This window comes from Cyprinus carpio, chromosome B16, assembly GCF_018340385.1.
Source record: "Cyprinus carpio isolate SPL01 chromosome B16, ASM1834038v1, whole genome shotgun sequence".
Taxonomy (NCBI): domain Eukaryota; kingdom Metazoa; phylum Chordata; class Actinopteri; order Cypriniformes; family Cyprinidae; genus Cyprinus; species Cyprinus carpio.
The window spans coordinates 21,384,427-21,396,681 of record NC_056612.1 but is presented as its reverse complement, the minus strand read 5'-3'; the positions used below and the strand labels follow the sequence as shown (position 1 = coordinate 21,396,681).

The 12,255-nt window shown below is 35.9% G+C and overlaps 1 protein-coding gene across 1 annotated transcript in view; it reads left to right on the top strand.

Annotated features, from left to right (window-relative positions):
* Nucleotides 1-3,540: 3,540 nt before the first annotated feature.
* LOC109106132 (eukaryotic translation initiation factor 3 subunit E-A-like) overlaps nt 3,541-12,255 on the top strand; it is a 41,504-nt gene continuing 32,789 nt past the window's right edge. Inside the window, exons 1-5 of the mRNA XM_042741472.1 lie at nt 3,541-3,698; nt 3,984-4,101; nt 4,204-4,321; nt 10,083-10,125; nt 11,952-12,056. Of these exons, the coding sequence (XP_042597406.1) occupies nt 3,609-3,698; nt 3,984-4,101; nt 4,204-4,321; nt 10,083-10,125; nt 11,952-12,056 (474 nt within the window). The 5' untranslated portion in view covers nt 3,541-3,608. The remainder of the gene's footprint in view (nt 3,699-3,983; nt 4,102-4,203; nt 4,322-10,082; nt 10,126-11,951; nt 12,057-12,255) is intronic.

Sequence of the window (12,255 nt, the reverse complement as noted above, 5' to 3'; positions counted from 1 at the left end):
ACAGTTCCTCTTTATAAATGGCTCTATTTGTGTTGAAATGACCTGTTAAGGATGTATCAACGCCAAGAAAACTTTTTTTCGTGTCCGCTTGCGTTTGCATTACGTAAATTATGGGTCACCAGCGTCACCTTGACTTGAAATCTGCAGCCTGCTCTTCAAAGGTGTTTTGGTGGCTTGTGTTAGTCACATGTGGTTTTTTTGTCAAGGTCTGTAACCACAAATATTAATATGCAACGGTTTCACATGTTCTGGAGTATTAGCTAACGTGTCAGTCTTCAGGAAATATTATTTCTCCATTTCCTCATGTGTCACAAATAGGTTGCTTCAAAGCAATAAGCACTCATACTATAAGAGAAAGGTTCTGTATATGAATTTAGCTTGATTCAAGTTTAAACGGACGTGCAAGAGAACTAAAAAGTGAATTTTCATCTCGCTCGCTGTCTCTGACTCTTCTAGCCTCAGTCTTGTTTGGTGGAGCGGGTAAACGTGGATTTTCCTATGCTGTGCTCCAGGGCCTCCTTCATTAAAATGATTGGCTGGTTGAAACAGGAGAAACCAGAGCAATTTGGCCTTAGAATTAATTTTTCAAAAGTAGTCTTAATGTCAATTAGTATTCTATTGCGGTGTTTAACCTATTGCTCCTTCCTTTTCCAGCAGTCTTTGCCAGCATTGGACTCTTTCTGGAAGTCCTTGCCTTATCAAGTTTACAAGCAAAATAAAAAAAAAAGTTGAATTTGTTTGCTGATTTCAGCATATTGTTTGCGTTCACTTTAAAATATCTAATAAAATACTTTGCTGCAGTCATCATTTTTAGAAATATAATAAGAATTTAAAACACCAAAAACATCTCCAATTTAGAAAGACTTTATGAGCAAGCATCTTATGTTTATATCACTTTCATATAAATAATTACACCTTGATTCATGAAAGAGACGTTGGAACACGTGTACTTTTTAAATAGGGACAGTGAGGAAAAATAATTCTACCTTAAGTGCCGAAGCATTTACAATCTCTAACATGGTGCCTATTTGCACAGTTAAACCAAACCACTTAGTAATAGCTGGTAATTTCCTTATGTTAAGCCATGGATAATAATTTCACAAGAATTTTCATGGATGCCTTCCCAAGACCGAGCGCCAGCTATAGGCTTGATGTGCCAAATTGTTGAAACAGGGAAAATAAATTTTCTCATTGAAAATCTAAAAACAAATAAGTAAAATAAGAGCATTAAATAAATGAGATCCTTGCTTTTCTTTTGGAAAAAAATCCAAGGTTGTCACAGCGCATATGTGTGCATGCGAGAAACACATTACTGATGTTGAATTATTTAGACAAAAAGAAGTTTCTCATGAGATCTGGAAATGTATGGTGGGTGTGACTGCAACAACTACTCAATTCCAAAAAAAAAAAAAAATCAGATGATTGGGTTGCAGAGAAAACTATGTGCACACCATAGACTGTAGAGGTACACACATAAAGACTGTGAAAATTGGCTCGTAGCTAAAGCAAGCGTGACATTTTAATGTGATTTTTCCATGTTTCAAAGGGAAACCTCAAAGCCAACATGATGCCATGTCACCAAATGCTATTCAAAATCAGTGAAAAAGTTTGTCCAAACAAAAGTATTAAAATACAACAAAAATGTTGAACTATAAAGTTCTAACATATATAGGCTCGAACAAAGACGTCTTTAACTATACTTCTGTTGTTTTCCTTCCAGGCTCTAAGTACGCCTGGGGTGAACGGTTAAACAGAGTTTGCCAAAGTGACAGCTTTACATTTGTGACTCATTCCAAAGTCAGGAGAAACCAAAGGTTCGATGTTACAAGAGGGAAATTGTTTTGGGATCCAGGACAGTGTCGTGTGGTTGTCAAGTAAACATGGTGCTGGTGGAACCTATTATAGATGGACCATTAAGGAGCTGATATTGGCTCTTCTTTGCAGTGTATGGCCAACACATGGGCATCTTTATGAGACAGCTGCTGAAGTGAGGAGTAAAACCCGCTGGATGCTCTACTGCTCCTGTCTTCAATTTCTCAGTTGAGGTAGTCCCATAATGCATGATTATTTTGACAGTAATGTCACTGAGTGACTTTTTTCCTGTTGGACCTGTCTTTTTTGTTTTGATCTTGAAGTGAAGGTAGCTCTGTGTTCCAGAGAGAGGTCACTTTCTCCGGGCCCGGTGAACTCTCGCTGATACTTGTCTGCTGGAGGAATTTCAGTGGGTTCTGGAAGGGGCCCATTATTTCAGCAGGATTTTCAAAATTCAGCAAGTTTACTTGGCAAAACATGACCTCTTTATAAATAAAATGTTTTATTGTATCAATTCTGCTGTCAAATTATACAGAGTCTTGAAAGGTTTATAAGCATAGCTCCTATTTAACTTTACAAATAAATATCAGAGTATTGAACACTTAAGAGAGATCGTTCTATTCTATTCTATTCTATTCTATTCTATTCTATTCTATTCTATTCTATTCTATTCTATTCTATTCTATACACAGAGCACAGTTTAATAAAATTCCTATTGTTTTATTTGTGTACAAGAATTAAACTTTTACTATTTTTTTAATGCATTCAAATGTTCAAATATTCTAGTGCATAGTAGTCAAGTAAATTTTATTAATAATGTTTTATTCTTTAAATTTATTTTGTTCTGTTCTATTCTCTTCTACTTTACAATAGAGTAATTATTGAACCAAAATTATATTCAAATGTGTTCAACTTTATATTTATTAGTTTTATTTAACTTTATTCTTAGAAGTGCAGATTGAGTAAATTTTATTATGTAAATATTGTATTGTGTTTTATTTGTTATCTTTATTATATTCTAGCACAGAGTAGGAAATCAATTAGTGAAATAAATTTTATTTATAAAATTCTATTTTATTCTTTAAATTTATTCTGTTCTGTTCTATTCTGTTCTATTTTACAATAGGGTAATTATCACACCTAATTATTTTCAAATTCTATTGTATTCTGTTTTATTTGTTGTCTTTATTCTATTATATTTTAATTAGCACGGAGTAGGATAATACGTTAATGAAGTAAATTTTATTAATAAAATTCTATTTTATTCTTTGCATTCCATTCTGTTTTACATTCTATTTTACAATTATTTATGGCAATTATTAGTTATCTTTTGTTATCGTTATTCTATCATATTCTATATTAGCAAAGAGCAGTCAGGTTTTATTAATAAAAATGTATTTTATTTACATTTATTCTGTTCTATTCTGTTCTGTTTTTCAACAGAGTATGTTTTATATGATAAAACCTAATTGTTTTTATTTTTTTTCCTAACTTTATTTTATTCTATTATTAGTTCTTATTTTAACTTTAGTCTTTTCTAGAAGTGTTGAGTAAATTTTATCATTTAAGCTGTAGTGAGTATTCTGTTTTGCTAACTCTATTCTATTACATTCTTTTTGAGTAAACATTTTTCTAAAGCAAACATCATCCAATTTGAAAGCAGTATGCTTTCTTTGATACTGTGTGACACTTTCACATGCACCTGCAGATGCTGCCCATGGCGCGTCGACTGTGTGAACGCTCTATATTAAATAAAGTTTTTCCGGTTTTGAAGCGCGTCCTCTTCCGTTGTCAACATGGCGGAATACGATCTTACCACCAAAATCGCCCACTTTTTGGATAGACATCTCGTTTTCCCACTGCTGGAATTCCTCTCCGTAAAAGAGGTACAAGTGTATCTTACAATGGGTTTTGAAAGCGTGCTGTAGCACTGTTTGTATGTCGAAGGCGGCAAAGCTAGTACCACGTGCGCGCGTTGCTGTAGCCCCGGTAGGGTTGCCGGTAGTGTGTAAATCATATAACTCATGATTTCAGTCGGTAATAAAATAATTACAGAGCCTACAAACATTTACCATGAATAATAGATAGTCTGTTCAAAGTATAAGTAGCCCTTTTATCCAAAAATCTTGCGTTCTGAATATACTGATGATGTTTCCATCAATGTTTTCTAGATCTACAATGAGCACGAGCTCCTCCATGGAAAGTTGGATCTCCTCAGTGACACCAACATGGTGGACTTTGCCATGGATGTATACAGGAATTTATTTCCTGACAAGGAAGTACCCAGCTGTGAGTGCATTAACTTCTAATGCTCTTCTGCGATCAAAGATGCCTAATGTGATGCATGGGAGTTGACTTCATGAGATTTATATCAATTGAAATCTTTTGCAGCTCTCAGAGGAAAGAGGACTGAAGTTGTGGCTCAACTGAAACAACTGCAATCTGAGACCGAGCCCATTGTGAAAGTGTTTGAGGACCCAGAGACAATGAGGCAGATGCAGTCAACAAGGTAAATGTTACAACTGAACGCATACTAATAGTTAACTCTTCAATCGTCTCTGTCACATACTTTGTCTTGTCATTGTTTTTATTAAAATGTTTTATTGCCGTACCTGTGTATCTAAATATCAGTATGCATAAGATGTTCCTTTAACACATCTGTAGATTGCGATTTAAGTTATTCCTTATCTATTCATATGAGACTTCAGGAAATTATTATTATTTTTTGTATTATATTTATTCAAAGCAAAAAGCATTACTTGACAGTCAGACCAAAAATTATTATTATATAAATTTTTTTTAAAATATTAATTTGTTTTTTAATTTCAGTTCTGCTGAACTATTTATTTATTTAATTTTTGGTGCATATGCTTTTAAATGTAAAAGTGTGAACCCAATTTTTAAAAAATTTGCAAGCAATGCAACTGAGTCAAGCAGTGCTCTTTCGTGGCTCATTTCTGTATCCAGATGTGTTTGACCAAACAGATGCCCCAGTGAAACCAATAAAAGGTATTTAGTACACGCTTTAGGGTGTATTGTGGTTGTCTTGAAATTAAGAGCGACCTTTCTGTACTTTATGGTAGATTGTGTAGACCTTTACTCGTCTGCGGTTTTTACTGGAAGACCGTGGAGAATCTTTAAATGTTATGACAGTAGTTTAGTCATTTTCTATTCCAAGCAACAGCTAAGATGGTACTTTACTTGTTTTCTTGTACATCTAATGTAAGTTGAAGAGTGTTCAGTTGCACAATTTAGACAAGACAGTCCTCAGGGATGTGGGATGGAGCTCTGCTCGATGCTAGACGATACTCCAAACAGAACATTTGTGGCTCTTTTTCTGGAAGGTCGGGCTTAAGTGCCATTTAATTAAGTGGATGGCAGAACATCAGCAGGCATTTGTAATCACAATCGGTTTGTATTTGATTGAAATTGCCATGTGGATGAGTATATGGTTTCATTCGGCAAATTTCAGAAGAGCAGAATGCTAGAGCATCCTGCGGTGAGTTTCACAGAGGCTACTTTTTGTTTTTTTTTGTTTTTTCTGATGCTGACTTTGCCGTGATTAAAATATTTTGGTTAAACTCAGTCCTCATCCAGTGCTTGCTTTTCTTTGATGGATGTTCCTCATTTCTAGCCGCCAGCCAATCTAGATGTTTTAGGTTTTAATATGTGGTGTATTAGGAATTAGAGATGTTTTTATTTAATTAAAAGAAGGTTGTTACACTGATCACTGCAGGCAGTAGAGATATTCTCAAATAGTCGTCTCCATTAGCAGTTGGAGGGATTTGCTGGATTAGTAACAGTGGATTCTTGTTGATTATGTTGGATTGAAAAGACATTGTTCTGCTCTCAATCAGTCGCCATCAAACCTAGACAGAAGAGACAGCATAGCATTGACTTAGTGGCTGGTTTATCCACTGTATTTGATGTGATTCAGGCCTGATCTTGAGACTGTTATAGGGTTGAAATGTCAAAGAGTTCAAATATTTGAAACCCTGCCGATGCTCTATGCCAGGGATTTCCAAGCTTTTTTTTTGTTAGCTGATCCTATTTGGCCTAAAGTGTCTTAAGTAAATATTTCAGTCATTTAACGAGTCAACGTTACATGCATGCCCATGATTCTCTGATGTTGATTAATGGCTGCATGATGTGCAGGTCAACAAATTCCATTCAATCATTCATTCATTCATTCAAAATGATTTAAATTGTAAATTTTTATGATTTGAGTGATTAGATTTACATTAATTCATGAAGCCAGAAAAAACTGTATATATTAAATATTAATATAAATTAACATCTGGAATGGGAAATCTAAATACAATGACGTATCTTTTAGTTGTTTTAGTAACATTTAAGTAATTATTTAAAACGGTAAGTAAAATAAATAAATAAAGGTCAGTGAGTGTTTTTATCACTATTATTTAGTTGATATTAATATATATTTTACATGTGTTGTTTATTTTACCATTTGTTACTCTAAAGATTACTGTTGTTAATTTGTGTAATTTTTATACCAGTGCCTTTGACATAGTGCACATTTTTAGGTGTATGTGGGTCTATTAAATTAAGCTTTGTGGCTTTGCAGATTTGGTGTAGAAACTAGATTTTTTACATATCCTAAAGAAAATGATAGGTATTTCCTTCTGCAAAAGACACTGATATGATGCTAGAGTGTTGTGTTGCAGTTGTTAGTGTGTTCTGTGTTGTTCTTACTGCGATTCTATACTCAAAACCTTGTTTAAATCTCTTCTCAAAAAGCTGCACAACTTGAGGCATCATTCATATCCTTAGCATAAATTGATGCTATGTATTCTCCAGAGTTTAATACTTGAGGTTGGGTGTTTGTTGAAATTCGTTTAAAATTTCCTTGCCATAGCAATTGTCGCTGTTTTACTTGTAGCTGTTTTGTATCTCTTTTGTGTCTCTGTTCAGTGTGTGAAGAGGCCAAAGTAGAGGCAGGAGCTGAAGCCACGATCTGTACTTAGTTATTGTTTAATTGCTCGCTTTGACTAGCGCTAATACCGCACCGAGCTTCTATGTGTTTTATCAGGCTACCGCTGTGTGTTTGTGGTGTCTCTACAGTGAGAAATCTCAGTAGGTGGTATTGCCTTCCCTAGACATTTTTAAAGACCAGTTTGCATTTCGTTTCTCCAAAACATGCTTTTATCACAGTTCAGGATTAAGTTTGTGGCGTTAGAACCAGGCGCAGTCTTAATTAACCCACTCAAATGGATGTCTGCTCTTCATTAACGAGCGACTTTGAAGTTTACTTGTTCGATCTGAATATTTCGGGTTTCGGAGGGCATTTTTCGGTGTCTGGAGTTTCACAGGCCGAGACGACCACGAGGAAGTGCAGATCAGGACTCGTATTTATTTGTTCTTTTATTTGTTAATAGCTGCTCGTGTGTGACGTGTTTTTGTTTTTTTTTAAACCACGTCGTCGGATGTTTACTGGATCAGCTCTCTGACAATGTCGCTCATGGGGCGGATTCTATAAGCAGGTGATATCATGTTTGGAAATCTGTCAGGACCATTGTCCAGGAGTGTTAGGACATATGGAGTGGCGATGGATTTTATTTTATTTTTCTCTCTAACAGACTGAGTGTGATCGATGGATGAGCTGCGCTGAATGGCTGAGGGCCGAGTTATCTCGCAGTTCCCTCAGCACCAATACATTGACCTCCATAGCAAAACCTGCCCGGTCTGTTCCTCATTTCAACCCAGACGGGAGGTGGTGAGAGCTGATGGAGTAAAGATGTAATGTCCTCCTCAGCAGACAGATAAACGTGGATTGACTGTTAGTTTTGGGAGATACTAGGTGAGGGCTGAGGATGTTGGTTGAATGCAGAAATGCTCAGTAAGGACAGTTTACTGGGTCCTAATCAGGTTTGATGCAACAGTTTTTAGTGACAGCAAGAAAAGCAATTTAAAACAGTCAGTATTCTAATCATTAGATATTTAATGTTTAAAAATATAGTTTACCAAAAATGTCAAGTTACATTATTTCTTCTGTAAATTACAAAAAAGGAGACATTTTTAGGAACGTTAACACTGCTCTTTTCCATACAGTGCAATGAATGGGGACTGGGTAGGACTGTATGGTTAATCAAAATTAAATTGAAATTTCTGCATCTTCTCTGAGCTTGGGTTGTGTGTAACTTCCATATGGAAATGCAACATTTTAATTTACTTACTAGTGTTTCACATATAATATAGAATTTGTGCCGCCCTACTAAAAAAATAAAAATAAAAATCCCATAAAGGTCAAAAATACACCATGAAAACACAAAAGTGGTCCTTGTGATTTTTGCTCTATCTTCTAAAGCTCTGTGGTAGCTTTGTGTAAGGAACTAAAGACTGACATTTAAGTTGTTTAAATCAAAATTTAACTTGAGAGTTCACCATTCACTTTCATTGTATTGAAAATAACAGCTTGGACATTCTGCTATAAATAACCTTTTGTTTCACATGAATCATAAAGATTGACATGAGGGTATGTAAATAATAGTTTACATTTTAAGTTGAACTATTGCTCGCTTATTATGTGGAATGGGATTTTAGACCAATGAGATATCACATAGGGCGGGACTTGCCAGCACGCTGCTGTAGAAATATAAGTCAGACAATTAAAGAAATGTATTGCTGCTTCTTGTGTCTAGTTAGGTCAGTAAAATCTGATTTACATAGAGAAGATAGTTAGGTTTTATTGCTTATCGCTATTAGGACACTGTTTAAGGAGGTGGCTTGTCTCCACCCAGAGTCCCAGCATCTGTCAGATGATAGTATAATGGAACAGAAGCAGTTCTGCAGGAGAACGCCTTTATAAACAGCCTTTGAACCTCCCCACAAATAAAATAAACGTGCAACCTCCTCTTTCTGTCTGGAGCACACAGTGACGCATGGCTTCGTTTGCCGAATTCTTCAGAGGCCGGCCACATTTGGCGGAGGTGGTCGTGTGGTAAACATGCTTACCAGCCCCCCCCCGTGCCGAGCATTTTGCCAAAACTCAGTGATACGTACAAGTAGAAGTAGATTCTTACTCCATCTCACCTGGTGAGGAGACGGAATGTTTGCGTTTCGTTTCTTCATTACCTTTCTCTCTTTCTTTAATTAGTGGTGTTTCCTAAAGAATACTTACTAAGGCTCATATTTAGGCTTATTGGTTTTTCTTAACCCCAGTATTAAATGTTGGTGTGTAACTCATCCTGCAAAGTTTGTGCTCCGGATATGAATGATACCTCGAATCAGGAGGCTGGTTGAGAAATGAGTGCTATTACAAGTAATCAGACTTACTATTTTTGCCTGGTGGACGAAAAAAAAGCATATACTTTTGTTGAAGAAGACCATTATGCATATTTATTTCTTTAATTTCTGGCATACATAGAGGCGAGTTGAGATGGGTCAGGGAGTAATGGGAAGAGAGAGGGACAACGGGATAAGGAAATGTCTTGTGGCAGTTTTGAATTTGTCACCCATGTGAGCACCATAGCTCAATGTGTTAGACTAGTGCACATTACCACTAAGCCACAGCTTCAGTCTTTACACACACGCACGCACACGCACATACACACACGGCACATTTTACTGTCTGCATAAAGTTGCACATCACATCAATGCACATAGAAAGCATAATATAAGTAAAGTGTCTACTTTAATGTTTCAAATAACGTTTGTATAAACAAAATATGTGAAATAATTTCAGCATTCATACATCATTCAATAACAGATGTGTATATGTAAAAAAAAAAAAAAAAAAAAAAAATATATATATATATATTCTGACCTGTGCTTATTTAAAAATATATAAGAATAAGTGATCATACTATATTTTATTATATTTTAAATGATTAATAACTTAACTAATAACTTAATCCTAGTTGTATAAACAATAGTGGTAAAGATGGTTAAAGATTTAAATTTGTAATTAATTAGTATTTTGGGGGCTGCACTGTGATCCTTTAATCTTTCAGTGTCATGTAATGATTCTTGTTTTAATAATGCGTGAATCAAAAATAAAATTAAAACAGTACAAATTATAATGTATGGAGAAAAAAAGAATGCTGTGTTTGACATTTATTCTTGAAACCCCCTTTTTGTCTTTGACCCATATGTGTGTATATTTTTTATTAAAATAAATAAATAGTGTTTTTAATATGATTTCCATTTAAATAAGTTATTCTGAGAACATTTACTTTTAGAAAATAAGTGTTTTTCTTCCACTCTTGCAACCTTAAGAAACCCTTGCTAACCCCAAAATGTTTGTCTTCCAGGGATGGGCGTATGCTGTTCGACTATCTGGCTGACAAGCATGGAGTAAGTACTTCTGCTGACTCTTCCACCCCTCTGAGGAGTTCTCATGACTCTTCTATGAACCCAGTGTTGTTTTGGGGGGCCAACAGGAGGGGCGGCCCTAAGCAGCAACACATTAAATGACTTCCCAAAACCTTAAGTCATTTTTGGGGATTTTATGGCTTGCAGAAATTTCTGCGGACATTTACATTCTGTGGCGAATTGTTCATAATAAATGGAACAGCTCGGGACCCGTGGGTATGGCCTCAAGAATGCTGGGGATTCTATATTTGACTTGACGGCACTCCCACCCCAGCATCCTGAGACTGACCTGAGGCCTGTCCTCAGTGCACCTTCACTGCATGGGCTGCGCCGTCTTTACGACACGATTCTCGCCTTAACAGCCCTCTCGTCGCCGCCCCCAGGAAGGCCCCTGTAGCCTTAACGACATCCGCACCACCACAGTTTACTGTGACCACACAGACATATACTACACACACACACACACACACACACACACACACACACACACACACACACACACACACACAATGAGCTCTTTGTTCTGAGACTATCTGCCAGCAAGTTTCCCGAGCGTGATCTACCGAACTGTCCGTCAAACTGCTGGTACTCTCTGGTCAGTGCTGTTAGCTGAACTTGAGGATTGCAGTTTAAAATGGTGAGACTGTAATCTTGAGGTCACATGAGGTCATGTGTGGTCACAGGTTTCCTGACAATGTTCAGTGATAGTGTACAGATCATTTTTAGGTAAAATAATACACCAAGCACCAAAATCACAGACAGTCATAACATTTTGAATGTTTAAAATAATAGCTTGTTGTGCACAACAAGATAGTATAATTGATATACTGGATTTGAGAGCTATATTTGAGGGGAAGATTTTCAGCAAATAATAATTTAAAGATTAATTCAAAGGGAGTAATTCACTATGAATGCATTTATAATAGGGCTGTTAGTTTAACGTGTTAATTTAATTAACTAGTTATGAAAAATAACATGGTAAAAATATTTTAACTGGCCCCGCCCCCAGACCTGTACTGCTCTTGCATTTCATACAGTTGACTGTTGACAAATATGATGCAGGGCAACAGCTCCATAAATGCAGTTATGCCCTAAAATTCAATATATTGGTGCAAAAAATGCCCCTGTATGAGTTTTTGTCTCATTTATATCATACGATATTACTCAAGCAGCGAGAGCAATATCAGACGAGTGCTGTTTATGTCCGAATACCACGAGTGCAAATGTGATTTTATACAACAGTTTAGTAAATATGAAGTTGATAATGTGTTATATTTTAAATACAATATTAGGTGGTTTTGATGTGGTCAAAGTCATAGCAGAATTGTTGTGCGTCTCTGAGCAACACAGCGGTGTTTAGTTTCTGAATGAATCCACGTTTGAATAGTGAATAGTGTGAACCAATGATTCAAAGCACCATTCATAAGGAGAGCCCTTTACTTCATTCCTGAATGAATCAGCTGTTGAATGAATGACTCATACATACATTCATCGCCACCTGCTGGCAGATTTAGTTTCTTATTTAGAGTATCATTTCATTAACAAAAATGAAAAAATAAAATAATAATAAAAACATTAAAGGTATAGTTTACCCAAAAAATAAAAAGTCTGTCATAATTTACTCACCCTCATGTCATTTTAAACCTTTCTTGTGTAAGCAAGTACAATGCTTATCTAGTTTTTATTTGATATGTTAGAAATATCATTATAATCACGCTTCAATAGCTCATAAATATGTATTTTGTTTATTTAATCACACACGTAGTGTATTCTGTTAATGTCTAATCTACATATGTTTTTCCTTGCAGTTCCGCCAGGAGTATTTGGACACCCTGTACCGATACGCCAAGTTCCAGTACGAGTGTGGGAACTACTCAGGTGCAGCGGAGTACCTCTATTTCTTCAGAGTCCTGGTATGTGTCTTACCACGCCCCTGTCTTTAACAGATGACAGAGTTGTGTTTTCTAGCATTCTCCTCTGGGACGTTCCCAGCGGGGCAATTTTCAAGAGCTTCTTTTCATCATGACACCCTCTCATTTTCTCCTTCGCAAATTGAATCCATTAAATGCATTCTTGTTTAATAAGTTCTTGTCTAATGGACAAACAGTTTTA